The sequence below is a fragment of the Zonotrichia albicollis genome, chromosome 23 (assembly GCF_047830755.1).
Source record: "Zonotrichia albicollis isolate bZonAlb1 chromosome 23, bZonAlb1.hap1, whole genome shotgun sequence".
Lineage (NCBI taxonomy): Eukaryota > Metazoa > Chordata > Aves > Passeriformes > Passerellidae > Zonotrichia > Zonotrichia albicollis.
The window spans coordinates 2,940,323-2,960,630 of record NC_133841.1 but is presented as its reverse complement, the minus strand read 5'-3'; the positions used below and the strand labels follow the sequence as shown (position 1 = coordinate 2,960,630).

General features: G+C 60.9%; 1 protein-coding gene across 4 annotated transcripts; it reads left to right on the top strand.

Annotated features, from left to right (window-relative positions):
- The first annotated feature begins 1,146 nt into the window (after positions 1 to 1,146).
- Positions 1,147 to 19,682, top strand: JUP (junction plakoglobin). 4 transcript variants are annotated; one of them, XM_074557470.1, is made up of 15 exons: positions 1,147 to 1,235; positions 10,268 to 10,500; positions 11,452 to 11,705; positions 12,916 to 13,154; positions 13,974 to 14,175; positions 14,565 to 14,709; positions 15,036 to 15,139; positions 16,006 to 16,344; positions 16,815 to 16,970; positions 17,098 to 17,217; positions 17,348 to 17,498; positions 17,591 to 17,712; positions 17,924 to 17,963; positions 18,473 to 18,640; positions 18,823 to 19,682. In XM_074557470.1, exons 2-14 carry the CDS (start codon positions 10,275 to 10,277, stop codon positions 18,616 to 18,618), a joined length of 2,244 nt encoding a protein of 747 aa, XP_074413571.1. In that variant the 5' UTR covers positions 1,147 to 1,235; positions 10,268 to 10,274; the 3' UTR covers positions 18,619 to 18,640; positions 18,823 to 19,682. The 4 variants fall into 4 exon arrangements, with proteins under 4 accessions (XP_074413571.1, XP_074413572.1, XP_074413573.1 ...); XM_074557471.1 differs by having other exon boundaries at positions 1,189 to 1,276; XM_074557472.1 differs by lacking the exon at positions 1,147 to 1,235 and adding an exon at positions 1,401 to 1,507.
- Positions 19,683 to 20,308: the final 626 nt, after the last annotated feature.

Below are 20,308 nucleotides of genomic sequence, written 5' to 3'. Positions count from 1 at the left end.
TGTCCCTCATGGCCACCGTCCTGTCCCCCATGGCCACTGTCCTGTCCCCCATGGTCATTGTCTCGTCCCCCATGGTCACCGTCCTGTCCCCCAGGGCCACTGTCCTGTCCCCCGTGGTCACCATCCTGTCCCCCAGGGCCACCGTCCTGTCCCCAGGACACAGAGTGGAGCTGCAGGGCAGTGCCAGGGGTGTAGAGATGGGATGCACAGTGACTGTTGGGGGCATGGAGGTGGCATGCAGGGGATGCAGGGAAGGCAGGGGACGCAGGGGCACGGCTGCAGGAAGCTGGGTCACATCGTGGCACTTCCCTGGCACCCTCGACCTTGACCAGGAGGGGAGCACGAATGAGATTTCTGCCTGTGCCCGGCCATGCCATGCCATGTCGTGTGCCCATTTCCTCTCTCTCTGGCTGCGCTCCGGATCTCCCGCTCAGCGCACAGCCATGAATTCCCTTTTCCTTGCAGGGGCGGTGGAAGCGCTGTCTCTCACCTCCCTTCGGAGCTGAGAATCGAATCCCCGCCTGGCAGCGCTCGCTGCCAGACGTACCAGGGAACCGCGCAGGCAGCGGGGGGTGCAGGGTGCTCTCTCCTCATCCTCACCGGGGCACAATCCTCCTGCTCCCCACACCTGGGGGTCCTGAGGTGGGCTGGGACGTATCCAATGGATGACTCGGGCACTGGGTGACGGCGGCTTCGCCCGGGACGCGGCGGCAGCACCCGGCTGGACCGGTCCGGCGGGGACGGGGCTGACGCAGCGCCAGCAGCCCCGAGCCCTTCCCGAGCCCTTCCCGAGCGCCGTTTCCACCGCCCCCGCACTCCTGCCCCGTGGGGTCCCCGGTCGGCCCGGGGGTCCCCGCTCGGTCCCGGGGGTCCCCCCGAGCCCCCGGCCCTGCCCATGGGCGGGTCCCGGCCCCACCTGGCCGCGCCCACTGACGTCACCCAGGTGGTCCCCTCGTGGTCGCGCCCTTGCTCTGCCGCCGCCGCGCCCCGCCCACCCCGCCCCGCTGTCCAATCACCTTCGGGCAGAGGGCGGGGCGGCCGCGCCCCCGCCAATGGGGAGCGGATAAACACGTCCGGCGGGGGCGGGGCCTGGCGGGGCCAGGAGTTGTTGGGCGTGCGGAGCAGCCAATAGCGAACGGGCGGCGTGAGGGCGTGGCCTGTGGTGGGCGGGGCGGGGCGCGGGGCGCTGCTCGCCTTTTGTTCGGGCAGGAGCGGGCGGGCGGCGGAGAGCGACGGTGAGCGGGGCTGGGACACCGGGCACGGGTGGGGAGGGACGGTGAGTGGGGCCGGGATACCGGGAACGGGCCGGGAGGGACGGTGAGCGGGACCGGGGCACCGGGAACGGGTGGCGGCGGTGAACGGGACTGGCGCACCGGGCACGGGGAGCGACGGTGAGCGGGGCGGGGCACCGGGAGCGGCGGTGAGTGGAGCCAGTCAGCGAGCATCGGGCGTGGGGGACCGGCGGTGAGCGGCAATAGGCCGCCGGAACCGGGCAGGGATCGCTCCGGTGAGCGGGGAGGCTCCGGAGGATCGGGCTGGCGGGGAGGGGTCCGGTGAGCGGAGTTGGGGCGGCCGGGCCGGGGCCGGGGCCGTGGCTGTCGGTTGTTCCGGGTTGGGCTGTACCGGACTCCGCCGCGCGGCGCTGAGGAGTGGCCGCGCTCGGGGCGGGGAGGACCCAGGGGGTGTCCGGGCCGGGCAGTACCGGCAGCACCGGGCGTCCCGGCTCGGCCCTGGGGCAGCGCTCCCCGTGTGCTGCCCGGGAGCTCGGCCGGTGCTGCGCGGCACCAGCTGGGCGGGTCCCCACGGGCAGCCGGGCTGTGCCGGCCCCTTCCCGGTGCCGAGTCGGGCTCCGGGAGTGCGAGGCGCTGACTCTATCCCGGCCCCGCCCGGAGCCGCCGCTGGGCGGGCGAGGCCCTGGCACGGCGCTCGCCCGGTGCTGTTGGGGCTCTTACGCAAACCGGAGCAGCTCCGTGCTACAGCCACACCTGGGGACACCGCGTGCTGCTCTTGAGGCCACCTCGGATCGCCTCGACATCGCCGTCCCTACCCGTGGCACCGGGGATATCCTTTGGTCGCCACCTGGCATGTGAGGTCTGGGGGCTGAGAGGGTCCAGGGGGGTCCTGGCATCGCCCCACAGCCCCACAGCTCTCTGAGCACAGAGAGCACGGGGGGGTCCCAGCTGAGCCCCCCGGACAGCGGCCATCCGCACCGGGAAACGGCGGGGGGAGCGAAACTTGGCTGTTTGTCTGATGTTTGGAGAGGAGAGAGCGCTCTAATTGCGTTAGCTGAGTGATTAGCTTAATTAATCAGGTTTACAGCACAGATGAAAGGATAATGCTGAAATGTTGCTGGGAGTTGCCCGGAGAAGGCAAACGTGGGCTGTCATACGAGCAGCGTGTGCTGGGAGAGGAGCGTGAGCGCTCAGGAGGGGACGGGACAGGGTGACCTGCGCCACCATCGTGCCTGCCCGGGTGTGGGACCATCAGCTGCACCCTCTCCGGCCAGGCTGGGGGTCCCTGCACCCCCGAGACGCTGTTGGGGTGCCGGGGTGAGTCCCATGCCTGGTTTCATGTTCCCTTGTCAGCTTCCCCATACCAGAAGGGAGGTGGCAGCTGGGGACACAGCCCCGTGACACAACCCCCCCAGTGGCTTCACCTCCTGCTCCAGCCCACGTCGTGCTGGTTCTGTCGCTGGTGCCAGCTCGGAGCAGCGCACAGCTCCGGTGTCCGTCTGCTATCGGCCGGGGGGAGCCGGGGGCGCAGCGTGGCCCCGCCAGCTGCCGCGGGGATGGGGCTGGAGCGGTGCCGGGGGCGTTTGCTCCGGGCTGGCAGGTGCAGTGTCCGCGGGGGCTGCTCCGGGCTCCGCGCTCGGAGTGTCCGGTCCAGCCGGAAACAGGGAGGAGAAAATTATAGGGGTCCATCTCTGTGTCCTTGTCGCTGTCGGAGCTGGCTGGGAAGGGTGCAGGGCACCCATTGGAACTGCGTTTGCACATCTGAAGCCTGTTATCTCTCATTGTTTTGGAGGATTTCCATGAAGTGTCATGAAAAAGCCATTTTTACTGCTAATTTGGCTTAACCAAGTTGGCCATGGGGACGGGGCCGCGCAGAGCTCCTGGCAGCGGTGGCTCGGGGTTGTTCTCCCTCCTTGCACCGTGCAGGAGCAAGGACAGACGCGGGTCCCCAGGGCTTGGGGCGCTGGGGAAAGGTGGGGCGGCCGTGCGGGGCCCTCTCTCAGACAATGGCGTTCTAGTCTATTGTCTGGGCGATGTGCCGTGTCCTTGCCGGCTCCAGGAAGCGCGTTCATCCCCGGGAGGGGCTGTGGGGACGAGCCGGGCTGCAGGGAGGGGTCTCCTGGGGCTGGGTGTGCGAGTAGTTTGTGCTTCGTGCCTGGCGTAGCGCGGGTGCATCGTGGCCGGGCTGCAGCCGGGGGCATTGAGGGATGTCCCCTCCGGTCCTGGTGCCGCATTTCAGTGTTTCAGCGCTGCCCTAATCCTATTAACTCCCCCCTTTGTTTCCCCCACCTGAAAGCCTCGCTCAGCCCAGCCGGGCAGGCACTGCGGTGCAGCTGCACGGCTCCTGCAGCCCAGCCCGATCCTGGGGAGGACGGCTTCCCTTCGAGACTGTGCTTTGGTGTGGGAGCGCTCCATGGGATTTGGCTTTTTATCACACTTCCAGATCTCCGGGATTTCAGGCGGCGCTTTTGCCGGGCGCGCTGCCGCTCGCAGATGGCAGAGCTGCCCTTGGCCCCGCTCCGCAGGCTGGGGGAGCGAGCAGAGCCTCTCTCTGCGCAGAGAACTTGCAGAACTTTAATTGCAGCATCTCTACCGACGCTTGTGCCGGTTTTGAAGGTTTAAATTAGACTGGCTTCTAATTAACAGAAGTTAAAAAGAAATGTCCTGTCTGTTACAGCAGTAGGAGCCTAACTCGGGGTTCAGGTGGTGCTTCCCCACCTAGACAGGGTGTGTGGGCACCCAGAGCTGGGGGTGAGTGTCAGTCTCAGCCCCGTGGAGTGTCCCAGGTGGGTCTGTGAGAATGGACACGGCTGGGGATGGCAGCTCTGGAGGACACTGGGGCTGCATCGGTGCCTTGAATCACATTCTCTGCTCTGGCAGGGTTGATTTTACCCCTCTTTGCTCATGGACAGACCTGACAAAGATGTGGACAAGGGCGTGGGAAGGTGCAGGTACTCCTGCTCCAAAAAAGCTTAAAACTTGACCTCAGCCCCGTGTCTGCGCTTAAACAGGGCTGGCTTTGCAGCCACACCCGCTTTGTCCATGGCTGTGCGGGCTGGGCAGGGGGGAGATGAAGATGTTTCTATTTAGGCAGAGGTTTGAAATACCCTTCTAAATCCGCCATCCCCGATGGGTTGTGCGGCGGCTGCCGGCGGGCCTGGAGGCATCCTGGCACGCCTTGGGCTCGGGAATCTCTTTGGGAACAGGGCAGGAGCCTCGAGCCGCGGCTGCCGGGGCTTGTCGGGCAGCCCGCGACATCTGCGCTGCCTGTTCCCAGCCCTCCTCGGGCCTCCTTCCCAGACCCGGAGCTTCTGCAGGGGTGGAGACGGAATGCTCGGTGTTTTCCCAATATCCCACGCCTGGCTGAGCTCACCTGGCAGGGGTGACGGTGGCAGTGCCCTCCGGGGGAGGCTGCCCTGCTGTTGAGGCACAGACCCCGTGGGGTGGGTGCATGGGGGTCCTGTGTGGCTTTTTGGAGTAGGGGGCTGGATGAAAAGCGTTCCTCTGTATGTGGGGAGAGACCTTTGGCAGCTGGCAGAACCGCTGTAATCGCGGTGACGCGCGGGCAGAGCCCTGGTGACAAATCATTAACTTGCTCCGACAGGCCGGGTGCTGACGGCTGTGGGTGATAATTTCTTGTGAAGCGTCTGAACTTTGCAGCTGTAATGCAACTGGATGGAGAAATTAAGCCGGGGCTCAGCACCTCTGTGCCCCTCCTCACTGCCCCAGCTCCTCTGGCAGGGCTGGGTGGCAATCCCTGTGTGCTGGGCATCGTGGCTGGAGCTGGGAGCAGCCAGCAAGGTCCAGAGCCTGCAATTAGAGTGTTCTTATTGTTCTTGCTGCTCATTGAAACAAAATAATGGTTTTTGGGTTTTTTTTTTATCCAGATGGAGTAATTGTGATTAATCTCACCATGCCAGTTCTCTATTTCATGAACAAGTGGTAAATTCCCATCTTTCCCAGACATGATTCTAATGAGATGAGCCCATGTGGGTCCTCCTGATCCTGCAGGTGGAGGTGTCTGTGCCAACAGCCAGTGATGTGGGGAGGGGGATGCGCTGCCAGAGACCCCACAGTGGGTCTTGGGCAGGTGGGTGTCCCTGGGAAAGCCTTCCCTGGGCTGAGGGTCCTGCTGTGGGCCCTGCCCTGCCCAGGAGCCGGGGGTGGGTGTCATGCTCAGCGCTGTGCGTGCGCTCGCTGCGGGAGAGCACTTGATGGATAACACTGTGTTGCTTTGTGATGTGAAGTGCCAAAACATCACAGCCTGGGCCTGGCATGTGCTGGAGCTGTCAGGAGCTGTTAATTCAGGTGCAGGCGAGGCGTTTCGGGGACACGGTCTGGGTTGATGGAGAGCATCAGCTGAGCGCTGCAGGTTGTGGCACAGTTGCCACCTTCTGGGGCTGCTCTGCTGCCAGAGCCTGGTCTGGTGCTCAGGGGGATGCAGCACCCCCAGCAAGAGGAGCTGGAGCTTTGCATGAGGCATTCAGCAGCTCAAATATAACAAAATCACAGTAGCTGAAATGTAGAAAAGGTTTGGAGCCTGGATCTGAAGCTCCTGCACCCTGCTGGCTGCCCTAAGTGCCCAGAGCTGGTGGGGCAGTCAGGAGCCATTCTGGACCAGGGCACATCCACACACAAAGGCCATGGGCTCCTTTGTGTGCAAGGCCAGGCCAGTGGTTTTGCCTGCTCTAACGAGAGGCTGATCCCCCGCCGCTGTCTCCTCCTCATTAAACTTCAAGCAGCTCTCGTTCCCCTTTGAATTCTTCCACTCATCTTCCCTGTAAAGCCCCATTGAAAGGGCTCCTGGTGCTGGGATCTGACTCCAACGCTTCCCATTGATGCTGGTGAGGTCTTGACAAGCTCCTTTCTCTGCCTGCTCCCGCTGTGTGTTCCTGAGGATCCTCTTCAAAACCACTGAAGCTTTTGTGCTGTGTCTGTGGGGCCTTCGTTAGCGGCTGCCTCAGCTTCCCCAGCCCTTGGTGTCACTTGAGAGCACCTTGGGGCAGGGCCAGGGTGCTGGGGGACTTCAAGGTGCACTCTGACAGTGTTCTGGGTGTCCTTGTCTGTGGGGAGACCTTGTGCTGTGTCTGCCCAGGGCTGTCTGAGCTGCTAATCCCTGGCTGCTCCAGGGAGGGGGGGACCGGAGATGGCTTCTGTGTAGTGTAAGTGCTTCTAAAATAGAGTCTTTTCTTGTGCTGCATTTATTGAATTGCCTTAACTGCCTCTTCCCTTTCCCTTAAAAGCCTTGGCCACTGTAATTGCAGTGAGCTCAGCCGAGCTCAGCCCCTCACATGCTGGGGCTGCATGAGGGGCCCCCCCAGCACTGTGGGGCTCTGTGGAGCACCCACTCTGCTCCATGCTGGGCTGAGGGCAGGCTGGACCTGCCTGTGATGAGCACAGGCTGCCCCTCACACCCCCTGACCCTGAAACCCAGTGCTTGTGGGGGTGCCCTGTGCCTCCCACCTGCTCCCCTTGGGGTGACCCCACACTGGGAGGACTACAGCTGCTCACCCCAGGGGCTGCTGCTCCCCGAGAAGCCCCCGAGCAGTGGATGTTCCTGCATGAAGCAGCACTCACTGCTCTCCTGCTGCTGTTCTGGGCAGCTCAGCCCTGTCTGCTGTCTGTGCCCTGCCTAGTGGGGCTGAAGGCTTCACAGCAGCTGGTGAGAAGGGCTACTCAGGCCTGGGGCTGCGTGTTTGCCAGAGACTTCCTCTGCAGACGGTGTCCCGGGGGGCTGTGCTGCTTGGACCACGATCAAATGGCTCCGGGGGCGGATGAGCTGCTGGCCGGTGCCCGACAGCCTGCGGGAGCTTCCTCTGCCTTCCTGGCTCAGGGAAGCGGTGGGAGAGGGATTAACCTCTTCCTGGCTGTGCCCTGCTTGAGTGCCTGAAGGCCCTGCCTGTCCTGCATCCCATGGCTGAAGCCCCTCAGGTGTCTTGGCCCCTTCCCCATTGTGGTGCAGGAGCAGGCTGGGGGTTCTCCCCAAACCTGCTGGCCCCTCTGAACAGTCCCCCACAGCTGCCTCACTGCCTCCTGGGGGATTTCTCACTGTTTGAGGAACAAACCCTGTTTACCTGGGGTCTAGGTTTGTGTGGAGTGTGGCTCAGGTGAGGCCCGGTGGGTTTGTTCTGTCCTCACTGTTCTCCCCTTCCCACTCCACCAGCTTGGTGGGGGAGGCATGGCTGGGCTCAGCAGCAATCATCCTGCCCACAGGCCTGGTGTGGGAGGGCTGGAGCCCACCCAGACATGCCCCTTGCTCGTGGCTGACCCTTCAGTGTGGGTATGGTCACATATGCCCCAAATAACACCCTGCCTCTCCCTCCTGCACGAGGGTCCTTCCCTGCTGCAGCACTTCCCTAGAAACACTGCTGGGAATGGCTCCTGAACCCAGGGGTAACCAGCTCTCCTGATCCTGCTGAGGAGAGAGGACACCTGAGGACAGAGCTAGGCTGTGGAGGATGAGGGAGAAGCTTGTGTCAGTGTCTGCCCCTCACGGAGTGATGAGCAGGGCACGCTTGACACAGAGCTCAGAAAATGTCACTGCTCACAGCAGGAGTGTCTGGCATTTGTTCCACTGGCCCTGTCACCTCGGGTGCTGCTGGCCTCGCTGTTCCCTGTGGCCATGAGCAAATGCTGTAGGGGGGATGCTCAGGGGAAGCACAGGTGCCTGTGTCTCTTCTGTGGGGCTCCTGGTCCTGCTCTCCTGCTTGGAGCTCGTCTGGGGCAGCTCGTGTCAGAGCTGGAGGAGCTGTGCTGGCTTTTGATGTCCCTGGGTGCTGTGGTGCAGACAGAAGGGGTGGCTCATGCATAATGCAGGGCTCTGTACAGTGTCTGAGCCCAGCTCCTGGAGGTTTGGAGAATTAAGTGCCTGTCTGATGCCTCTAAATTGTGGCGTGGATGTCACTGTTCAGCAGTGGTGCAGCAGCATCAGCCCCTGCCAGACCTGCCAGCTGCTGCCTGGGGTCCCTGTCCTGGCTGCGTGGTCTGTGCTGCCTCAGCTCTGCTCTCCCCATGCCCACCTTGTCCAGGGCAGCTTTCCAGTGCAGGCCTGGGCTGTTGTGGCCTTGCAGTGCAGGTGGGATGGTGCCAGCTCACCCAGCCCCACGGTGCTGTGCCCTGCCAGTGCCACAGAGTGCTCTCCTTCCTACCACCTCCACACTTCATAAAACATGACTATTGCTTCTCTTGGGTTTCCCAACACAGTTTAGAGGCTGCCACCGTGCCAGGGTGACCCAGCTGGAGGACCCGCCCTCCCAAATACCAACGCAGGTGTGCGGCACTCCCAGCTCCGCGCCGGGGCTCCCACGGCCCATCCCTGCTGCCACGCGGGGTGGGGAGCAGCTCTGCCTCTCCTCTGGCCCCTGGCACCGTGTGTCACACACCGTCCTGCCCCACTCTTCACACACCCCAGCTCTGCCTCCACCGCCCTCCATTAGCGGCTCCTCCGTTTCCTGACCACCGTGCATGATGCTCAGCCCATTAGAGCCGCTCTCAGTCTGCCGGTGCTGCTTGACAGCTCAAAAAATATGGGATTGGCAGGAGCTGCGCCCTGCCGCGGCTCCGGGCAGGCGGTGGGACCGGGGCTGGGCGTTGCGGGATGCTCCTATAGGGGGGACACGCGTGGGGGGGCGTACTTCCCATCTGAAGGATGAGAGATTGGGATTCCTCCTTGTGCAGAGAGGGCTCGGGATTCCTCCCTGTGCAGAGGGTTTGGGGTTCCTCCCTGTGCAGAGAGCTCGGGAATCCTCCCTGTGCAGAGAGGGCTCGGGGTTCCTCCCCGTGCAGAGGGTTTGGGATTCCTCCCCTGTGCAGAGGGCTCGGGATTCCTCCCTTGCAGCTCCTTGGGAACAGCCGGCAGCGCCGGACGAGCCGCGCCAAGCCCGAGCGCGCCGTGCCCCGCCGAGCCGCGTCCTCGGCCACCACCCGACGCCCTGACTCAGCCTCGGGCCTGGCGGGGGGCTCAGCTCCGTGTTCTCGCTCCTCCAGGAGGGTTTTGGGGCCGGGGGTGCCGCCCCAGCCCGGCCGCTCCCTGCGGGTCCCGCGCGGTGCTGGCGGCTGGAGCGGGGCCAGGGATGCGCGGCCGCCCCGGCGCAGGAATCGGGGCCGGTGCAGGTGGTAATTAGGGTGTTTGCAATGGGTGCTGCTGCTGCTCCCTTCGCTGCTTATCGCCTCTGAAACTCTGACTCATTGCACTCCTGCGCGGCCGGGAAGGGATAGGAATGCTGGGTGATGGGTCAGCGCAGGGCTGGGCGGGTGCTGCCTCCATCCCTCCTTCCCTGCCTGCCTCCAACCCTCCAGCCCTCCTGGTCGTGCCGGAGGCCTGGATGCAGGGCTGGTGACTCACAGCCCTGAGTGAGCTCAGGCATTAATCCCTGAGCCATCCTCCCTCCTCCTGTATCTCCAAATTAAAGACAAGGAAATCCCAGCCCTGCTCCCAGCAACCTTGGCTGGTTTGTCCTGAGTTTTGGGATGTGCCGGGCTGCCCTGTCCTGGCACTGAGTGGGGAGTGCCCAGCCCCAGACCATGCCGTGGGCGCCTGTGGGAGAGCTGAGCCAGTGGCTTTGCCTGCTTATTTTTAGGTGCTTTAGGAGTGTCCCAGGAAGCTTCTAAAAAAGTTCATTTTATGCTTGGAACTCCAGCCATATGGAGCTTGCAGCTCCTGGCATGCCCCCAGCTCTGAGCAGGTTGTGTCTCTGGAAGGGGTCTTAAAAAAGCTCATGGGACCCTGGAGCTTGTGGTGTGTCTGCGCTGGGCAGAGCCTGCCCACACCTTGGCCATGGCAGTGGTGAGACACAGCTCAGTGAGACGCAGCCGCCGTTCATGTCTGAACACGAGCAGCAAAGTGCTGAGCTTTGGGTTCGTCATCGCGGTGCCGCCTTTCATCTCCAGTGGGGGAGGAGGGCAGATAGGGATCGGCTCCATCTGCGCAGGGCCGGCTGCTGAGCGGGGCCTGCCGTGCCATTCGGGGCCAGGACAGGGGCAGGAGGGTCCTGAGGCTGCCTGGAGGTGTAACATCTGCCCTGACCACCCCGCAGAGCAGCCATGGAGGTGATGAACATGATGGAGCAGCCCATCAAGGTGACGGAGTGGCAGCAGACCTACACCTATGACTCCGGGATCCACTCTGGCGTCAACACACAGGTGCCCTCGGTCAGCAGCAAGTGCCTGGGGGACGATGACGAGGTGTATGGGAAGCAGTACACCATCAAGAAGACAACCACCACGAGTTACTGCCAGGGAGGGAGCCAGAGCCAGAGCCAAGCGCAAGGTAAGGGGCTGTGAGGCCCGGCACATCCGCGGGCTCAGCTGCTCAGCTCCTGCCTTCCTCTTCCTCCCCCGCAGCCGTGCTGCTTCTGGGTACTCCTCCATGCTGGCTTCCACACCCTGGGAGTTGTTGCTGCCTAAAATATGCTTCCTCCTGTCCTCCTCCCCAGCGCCAAGAGGCTGTGGTGCGGGGGTGGCGCGCGGTCAGCCCGCGCTGGAGCTGAGCTGAGCTGCGCGCACATCCGAGCGCGCCAGCGGGTTGGCTCGAGATGGGAACAGCTGATCCCATCCCACGGAGCTGCCACCTGCTCCACTGCCTGTCTGCCTGCTGGGAAACCTGTCCCAGTGTGGCTGCCAGAGCTGCCAGTCTGTGCCATAACACTGTGGGCACTGCCACGGCTTCTCCCGCTGAGGCGAGGATGATGCGGAGACGCAGCCTGGGGTGAAGGAGATGCTCCCCCCAGCTTTATCCCCTCAAAGGGACTGGTTTGCTCTGCTTGCCTCTACAGTTCCTTGTCAGCAGTAGGTTTATTGACAGTTCCCATGGGGATCAGAACTCCTCATGGGACCCTGTGCAGTCCTTGTGGTGCAGAGGTGGTGACCATGGGTGGCTACCATAGTATCACAGCTCAGCATCCTCGATGGGCAAGGCCTCAGTGTTGTCCTTTTTTCCAGTGCCAGCTAGTCCCAAGTTGCAAATATCCTTAATTTTTTTAATTAATGGGCCTTGTGTGACAACTGCCCCATCATGCTGCCTAATTGAGTGTTGTCTTATCTCTGTGCTGCCGGATCTGTTTACGCTTTGAAGCTCCAGCTCTGTGCAGAGCGCGCGGGCACTGCTGACGTGGCCGGTGTCTCTGCGCTAAGCTCTTGCTCATCTCGTTGGTTTTGGGGAGCAGGGCTGGGAGTGCTCCTTGGAGAGAGCCTCACGCTGCCTCCCTGTTTCCTCCTGCAGCGGACATGGAGGTTCAGCTGGCCATGACCCGTGCCCAGCGTGTGCGGGCTGCCATGTACCCTGAGACGGTGGAGGACCGCTCGCTCCTCATCACCACCCAGCTGGAGGGGCAGCAGACCAACGTGCAGCGCCTGGCTGAGCCCTCCCAGATGCTGAAGTCAGCCATCGTGCACCTTATCAACTACCAGGATGATGCTGAGCTGGCCACACGTGCCATCCCTGAGCTCACCAAGCTGCTCAACGATGAGGACCCGGTAAGGAGCTCTGTTTGCTGGGTTTGTCTCTTCAGCTGATGTGTGGTGGAGTTTGCAGGGGTCCCAGGACGAGGGAAGGGATGAGAATCTTGACTCCATGTTTCAGAAGGCTGATTTATTATTTTAGAATATATATTATATTAAAAGAAAATAATATATTAAAACTGTACTAAAGAATAGAAGAAAGGATTTCAACAGAAGGCTAGCAAGGAAAAGAATGGAATGATGATAAAATCGTGTGACTGCTCACAGCCTTGACACAGGTGGCTGTCATTGGTCATCAAGCAAGAACAATTTCACATGCTGGTTAAACAGTTCTCCAAATCTCATTCCAAAGCAGCAAAACATGGAGAAGCTGAAGCTTCCCAGCTTCTCAGGAGAAAAGATCCTGGCAAAAGGATTTTTCATTAAATATGTCTGTGACAATGATGCACTCCTGTCCCTGTGGGGCTCTGTGGCCATGTCTGTTTCCTTCTTATTCACCAAACTCCTGTTTGCCTCTGTCCTGCACCAGGACTGAGCCCACCCTGCCCAGCCATGTCACCTCACACCCTGTCCTTGCTATGGGACCTCTTCCCACATCTCTCCTATTGGAATATTACCAATATAGCCAGATGGGATGTGCCTGAGCTTGTCTGGCCCTTGCTGCTTGACCAAAAGGTGGCAACTGTGGTGATCTCACCTCAGAGACACCTTTGGCTGGCTGCATGCTGCAGCTGGGTGCTTGGAGACAAGTGATTTGGATAATTGTTTACCCAGACATGCAGGAGCTCAGGTTTACCTTGGTGGAGAAGCTTTAAGGCAATGGTGAAGGAAAAGGAGTCAGTTCTGATGGAGGGTTTAGATCCAGAGCTCTATTCTGGCCCACAGGCCTCTGAATGCAGCAACAGCTCCAACAGAACTCCCTGAGCCTGTGGTTGCTGCTCCTTTTAACCCCGGGGAGAGGGGCAGGGAAGGGGTAGGGGTCCCATGAACCAGGTAGAGGAGGGGAGGTCTCAAGGGACAAAGGACACCTGGATGGCCCAATGCCCCCCCAGGGGTAGAGGGCATCCTTTGAATCACTTGATGCTCTTCTGGAATGCCAGGATTGACAGACAGTGCTGGGAGGGGAAAGGAAAGGTGACTGATGCGCCTGGGGAAGGAATCTCCAGGTAGAAACCCAGGCTATCTGAGGCAAACCACGACAGCACACCTCAATGTCTGCCTGCAGGTGGTTGTCAGCAAGGCAGCCATGATCGTGAACCAGCTGTCCAAGAAGGAGGCGTCGCGCCGCGCGCTGATGCAGTCGCCGCAGATCGTGGCGGCCGTGGTGCGCACCATGCAGAGCACCAGCGACCTGGACACCGCCCGCTGCACCACCAGCATCCTGCACAACCTCTCCCACCACCGCGAGGGCCTGCTCTCCATCTTCAAGTCGGGCGGCATCCCAGCCCTCGTCAGGATGCTGAGGTACACGGGGGTGTAGAGCCTTTTGCTGGGTTTGGGGCGTCCTGGACAGTGCAGTTCTGATCAGGACAGGCTGCCCGAGCTCCCAAGGAGTTCTCAGGTGCAGGCAACCTTGACAAGCTTAAGTGAGATCAGCCCTTCAGTGATTATCAGCTCATTGTGATTTCTGCCCTTCAGCTTGCTAGGTGCCTAGGCAGGCAGGGAGAGAGGAGAAGGCTGTGTGGGGTTCCACAGTGATGTCTTTATTAATTCTTCTGTGAAGGTTCCCAGTGAGGCCCCTTCTACCAGAACCAGGCTAAAACAGCTCTTTATATGGAGTACAGGGGAATCAGAAATTGTCCAATGGCAAGGGTTAAAGGAAAGTGACTTATAGGGTTGCAGAGAGGTAAGCAGGAGTTCCAAAAGGCAGAAGAAGGGCTTCTAGCCCATTCACCATGACTTGGCATCTCCTATCTTAGGCTTCTGCACACCTGTGCTGCTACACTGGTGGGGATGCCAGGGGGATGGCAGAGCCTGGCAGCCCCTCCTGGGATGGGGCCAGAGGAAGGGAGGGCTCATGCTGCCCTCAGTGTGGGTCCTCCTGCTCACCAAAGCAATGGGAGAGTGTGAACCTGTGAAAACCCATGGAGCCTGCATGGAGGCAGGAGGAGCAGCAGCTACTTCACTCACCCTGGCCACAGAGATAGGGCTCAGGCTCTGAGGTGTCCATTCCCTGGAGTGCTGCTGGGTGCTGGCTCGGGGCAGCCCTGGGGGCTCTGCTGCAGCCTGCTGTGAGTGTGGTGTAGCTCCTGCCCTGATGTGGAGTGTGCTGCCCTCCCACAGCTCACCCGTGGAGTCTGTCCTCTTCTACGCCATCACCACCCTGCACAACCTGCTGCTGTACCAGGAGGGGGCCAAGATGGCCGTGCGCTTGGCCGACGGGCTGCAGAAGATGGTGCCCCTGCTGAACAAGAACAACCCCAAGTTCCTGGCCATCACCACTGACTGCCTCCAGCTCCTGGCCTATGGGAACCAGGAGAGCAAGGTGGGCTGGGGATCCCAGACTGACAGAGACGTGGGGAAGGCAGGAAGGGGGTGGTTGCCCAACTTTGCACCTCAAAGATGTGCAGGAGGCAGTGGTGGAGACCCCACCATCCGTGCATCCGGGGTGATGCGACCGGAGCATTCCTGCATGCCAAGAGGCTGGAGCTCCTGCCTGGTTTGTGTCCTGGCATGAGCTGGGAATCTGGAAAGGGGGTCCCACACCCCAACCCTCAATTCTTGATGTCCCATCCCTGGAAATGTTCAGGATCAGGTTGGGCAGGGCTTGGGGCCGCCTCATCTAGTGGAATGTGCTGCTGCCTGTGGTGGAGGGTGAAACTGGAACTTTAAGGTGCCTTCCAACCCAACCCATTCTGGGACTGTGCCTTGCAGCTGATTATTCTGGCCAACGGGGGACCCCAGGCCCTGGTGCAGATCATGCGCAGCTACAACTACGAGAAGCTGCTCTGGACCACGAGCCGTGTGCTCAAGGTGCTGTCCGTGTGTCCCAGCAACAAACCTGCCATCGTTGAGGCTGGTAAGAGAGGCTGGGGCACAGCCACAGGGGGAGGGTGAGTGGTGGTGGCAGGGTGATGTGGATGGGGACGTGTCCTCCTGCATGGCTGTGGGATGGGCAGGGGTCTGCACAGCCTGTGCTGGCCTGGGTTCCTGCTCTGCAGGCTGCTTAGGCATGTTCCTGTGTGGGCAGGATCCATCCTGGCTGTCCAGGAGCTCTTCACACACCACATTTGGCCTCTGCTGAGCTGCTCTGTGTGCAGGAGCATCAGCTGATGCCCAGCCCTGCTGCTCCTTGTCCTGCTGGGATGGTCAGGGCTGCTCACAGGACTGTCCCCTTCCCTGCAGGTGGCATGCAGGCCCTGGGCAAGCACCTGACCAGCTCCAGCCCCAGGCTGGTTCAGAACTGCCTGTGGACCCTGAGGAACCTTTCTGATGTGGCAACCAAGCAGGTGAGGCTGCAGGACCCCTGACTGTGCCTCGGTGCCACATTTTGGAGCCGTGTCCCTGCCAGGTGCTGGGTGGCTTGTGCCAGGCCGAGTCCAAAGCCTTGTGTTCCCTGTTCCGTGTTCCTGGCAGGGTGAGGGAATGCCCTGCTGTGCCCAAGCTTGCTCTGCATCCCAGTGCTGCTCATGCCAGCTGGCTGCCAGCACTCCTGCGTGTCCCCAGCGCCGGGCCAAGGCCACCACGGTCACTCAGCAGTGCCACCAGAGTTTGCTTTGGCTCGGGAGCCCCATCAGCCTGTCCTGGGCTGGCTGCCTGCCCAGCTCCTTGGGGAGCTGCTGGCAGAGCTGCTGCCAAGGCTGTTGTGCCCACAGCCAGTGCAGAGGTGACCCCAGCCCTGCTCTGGGTCTGCTCTCCCAGCCCTTTGCTGCCTCCTGATGAGTTTTCCCATCTGCTGGAGCTGCTCCATGTGGATTAGCTCTGATGCAGCCTGGAAACTATTTTGGCTGTGATGGAGCCATCCCTGGCTCTGCTGACTGAAGGGTTGGAGGAGGATGTGGTCATGGCTCTTTAACTCTTTCCTGACCTGCTGCTGGCTGCTGGCCAGGACTGGGGTCACTCCATCACCATGTGGGGAGTGCTGGCAGGGGCATTAAAAGTGTGATCCCAGCAGGAGACATTAAACTCTGAGTGGAACTGCACATGTTAGAGTGGGGCTCACCATGAAGGAGCAGCTCCATCTGTGGGGGATTGAAAAGGAGCCATGGAGGGATGGAAAAGGAGCTGTGTAGGGCTGCTGTGGGGCTGGATGTGGGGCTGGAACTGGGTCTGGCTGTGTGTGTGCTGCTCCCACCTCCCATCCCCGCCCCTGCAGGAGGGCCTGGACGGCGTCCTCAAGATCCTGGTGAACCAGCTGAGCTCTGATGATGTGAACGTGCTGACCTGTGCCACCGGCACCCTCTCCAACCTGACCTGCAACAACAGCAAGAACAAGACCCTGGTGACGCAGTCCAACGGGGTGGAGGCCCTGATCCACACCATCCTGCGGGCGGGTGACAAGGAGGACATCACCGAGCCAGCCGTGTGTGCCCTGAGGCACCTGACCAGCCGGCACCCCGAGGCTGAGATGGCCCAGAACTCCGTGCGCCTCAACTACGGCATCCCCGCCATCGTCAAGCTCCTCAACCAGCCCAACCAGTGGCCACTGGTGAAGGTGAGGGGGCCAGAGGGGTGTTGGGGGCAGGAGGAGGCCCATGAATGGGCTGGAGAGGGCTCCTGGCTGCTGTTCTGTGGTGGGATGGGATGGGATGGGATGGGATGGGATGGGATGGGATGGGATGGGATGGGATGGGATGGGATGGGATGGGATGGGATGGGATGGCATGCTGAGGGAGGCAGCAGCTGGTGCTGTGCAAAGAGTGATGGTGGCTGGTGCTGCCACAGCCCTGCTCCTGGTGGGTCATGTCCTGATGGAGGAAGTGGCTGGTGCCTGCTGCTCATTGGAATTGAAGCTCAGCTTGGGGAGAGGGTGGATCCAGGGCAGGGGGAGGCTGAGTCAGCTGCCCCACGGAGGGGATGGGGTGGGACACATGGGGAGGGTGCAGCCAGTGGGTCTCTGGGGGAATACACGCTGTTCTGATGCACAGTTGAGACAAATGGCTCCTTCCTCCTCCTCTCCCCCAGGCTACCATAGGCCTGATCCGCAACCTGGCCCTGTGTCCGGCCAACCACGCCCCACTGCAGGAGGCTGCTGTCATCCCCCGCCTGGTCCAGCTGCTGGTCAAGGCTCACCAGGACGCCCAGAGACACGCAGCTGCTGGCACACAACAGCCCTACACAGTGAGCCAACACCCCTGTGCCCCCAGCACAGCCTGGCACCCCAAAACCCAACCCATCCCTGTGCCCACACTTCATGTGGCCGTGCCCCGGTGTGTGAGGCTCTGTCTGAGCTCTTGTTCCCTGGCAGGATGGAGTGAAGATGGAAGAGATTGTGGAGGGTTGCACGGGGGCACTGCACATCCTGGCCCGGGACCCCATGAACCGCATGGAGATCTTCCGCCTCAACACCATCCCTCTCTTCGTGCAGGTCAGGGACACAGGGCCGCCTCCTGCCCAGCCTGCACGGGGAGCTGCATCCTGGCCATGCATCAGGATGTGCCCAGAGCACAGGGGCTCCCTGCAGGCTGCTTCACACAGCTGCTGATCTCTCCTGACAGCTCCTGTACTCGCCGGTGGAGAACATCCAGCGCGTGGCAGCCGGCGTGCTCTGCGAGCTGGCCCAGGACAAGGAGGCAGCAGATGCCATCGACGCCGAGGGCGCCTCAGCTCCCCTGATGGAGCTGCTGCACTCCAGGAATGAGGGCACAGGTGAGTGCTGCCGTGCTGGGGACTGTGCTGGGGACTCTCCTGGTGCTGGTGCTGCGTGGCAGCAGGAGCTGAGGCTCTGGCTGTCCCTGCAGCCACCTACGCGGCCGCTGTGCTGTTCCGCATCTCGGAGGACAAGAACCCTGACTACAGGAAACGCGTCTCCGTGGAGCTCACCAACTCCCTCTTCAAGCATGACCCCGCAGCCTGGGAAGCGGTGAGCATCCCAGCCAGACCTGGATTTCCCTGGGGATGGCCCCATGCTGCTTCCAAGAGCTGTTGGCAGCACCTCCAGCCAGAGCTCAGACAGGAGGGGCTGTCAGACAGTGGGAGGTGGGAGGCAGAGGGGCTGTGGCCTCAGCTCCTGGGTCATGGCCCCTGAGCATGGTGAACATCAATCCCTTCAGTTTTGCCATCTTCTTCCCTAGGCTCAGAGCATGATCCCCATCAACGAGCCCTACTCAGATGGTGAGTATGGCACCAGCCCTCCTTGCAGGGTCCCCATGGGCTGGGTTCTGGGGGGCAGCCTTGTGTCACTAAGCCAGGCTGGTTTTAAAACCTTTCTCAGTCTACTGGGGATTGAGTGGGATGTTCAGCTTAGAAAGTTTGTGCTTTCTAACTTCCCCACGATTTGTTCTGTGTGTTAGTGTTCTAGGAGAGGAAATCTGATGTGGAAAAACCCTTTGCTTCCTGCGAACCCCAACTGAATGGGGCCAATCCAATTTGCTGAAAGCAAAGGGTTCATGTCCCAGGGCCTTTGGGGTGTCTGAGATTTAATTCTTTCTTATCTGAGAGCTGACTTTGTGTCCCTGTCCTGCCAGTCCCCATAGAGGGAGCGCACACAGCTCGTGCCCTTGGGCTAGGGGATGGTGGGACACTTTTACAGCACCACGTGTCACATGCTGCCCTGGATGGGGAGGACAAGGATGTGGCTGAGATCTGATGGGAGCTGAGGCTGCCACACTCTTTCCCTGCAGAGCTGGACCCTGGTTACCGCCCCATGTACTCGGGTGACATCCCCCTGGACCCCATGGACATGCACATGGACATGGACGGGGACTACCCCATGGATGCCTACAGCGACGGCGTCCGAGCGCCCTTCGCTGACCACATGCTCGCCTAACCCGCCCACAGCCCCACACCAGGTACCTGCCAGCACCCCTGGCACCTGTGGCAGGGCTGCCTGGTGGCACCTGCCACCCTGGTGCCACCACGGGGTCCCTGGCGCTGTCAATGTCCCTATAACCTGTGAGCCCAGGGTGTCCCACGCTCTGGTGTCCTCCCAAATCCCCCCTGGGTGGGTGACAGGAGCTCTCTGCCCCTGCAGGTGTTCTCTCCATGCAGAAGAGGGTGGCCCCAGAGCTGAGCATTCGCGAGAAGGACTTGGGAGACAGAAGTGCCTGAGAAGACAAAACTTTTCCATTCCCACGAGAGGTTTTAGTTTTCGATTTGTTTTCTTCGCTGTGGGTCTGTGGAGAAGGTCCTTCCTCCTGGGACTGCTTCGAGCACCTACTGCCACATCCAGCATCCAAGATACTGTTTCTGAAGCTTTAAAACACAAACCTTGCACCGTTAGTGATCTTTCATTGGCAAAATAGTCTTTTCTATGAATATATATTTCTTTTTTATTTTTAATATGGTGCCAACGGCTTTTGCCGTCTTTAAGTTTGTGCTTTCTAACCTCCCCACGATTTGTTCTGCGTGTTAGTGTTCTAGGAGAGGAATCTGACATGGAAAATCCCTTTGCTTCCTGCGAACTCCAACTGAATGAGGCCAATCCAGTTTGCTGAAAGCAAAGGGTTGATGTCCCAGGACCTTTGGGGTGTCTGAGGTTTAATTCTTTCCCATCAGCTGCTGGGAGCTGACTTTGTGTCCCTGTCCTGCCAGTCCCCATAGAGGAGTGACTCCAGCATTAGGAACTGTGTCCTTGTACTGATCTTTGTTGCACATTTTAACCCCTTTCCCTTCTCTTTGGTGAGTGGTGTGTTTCCGTCCCCTCCTCCCTTATCTAACGCATTTTTTAAAAGAGGCTTTAGATCTGATGGTGGTTTAACACTCCAGCTGGAAAGGGATGGACAGCTACTGGAGTGTGGGTCAGGAATGGAAGATTTTATTATTTCTGTAAGTTGTTTTTGTATAGACCAAAGCAAAGAATAAAATAACCCCTGCAGCCCCGTGCTGCCCTGAGCCTGTTCTTCTGTCGGCTGGGGACGGTCCCTTGGGGCAAACCAGGGGAAGGCACAGCTTTCACCCTCTGGTGAGCCCCTCCATGGTCCAGAGTGATCCTGGGGAGCTCATTCCCATGCTTGGCACCTGCTTTGCCTGGATGTGTGCCCAGGCTGCCACAGAGCACGGCAGGGCAGCGAGGTTCATGTGCCGTGCTCGGGACAGGAGCAAGCGGGGACAAAGCAGCAGGAGCTGGGCTGGGAAGTGGGGCTGGGGGGGCACATCCTGCCTGCCCGAGCTCGGTGCTGTGGCCACAGCCAACCCCAGTGCTCAGGGAAATGGAGCTGCTTCCTGCCACAGCCCGTGCCAGGACCTGCAGCGAGCAAAACAACAGCTGCTTTCCGGGCAGAACCCAGTGCACTTCCCGAGGGCCGTGGGGCTGGGGTGGCTCATGGGATGGGGGCCAGACAGCCCCTGGCCTGCTGCAGCTGCTGCACAATCTGTGACAGGCCTTGGCTCCAGCCCTGTGTGCCTGGATGGGGGTTTGGCTGTGCTGAACCTGGACCCCACCTCGTGGAGCCCTGCTGTGGTCACAGGGATGTTTGTGCTGTCGGAGCTGGCTGTCCCCAAAGTGCCAGCGGGTCTGG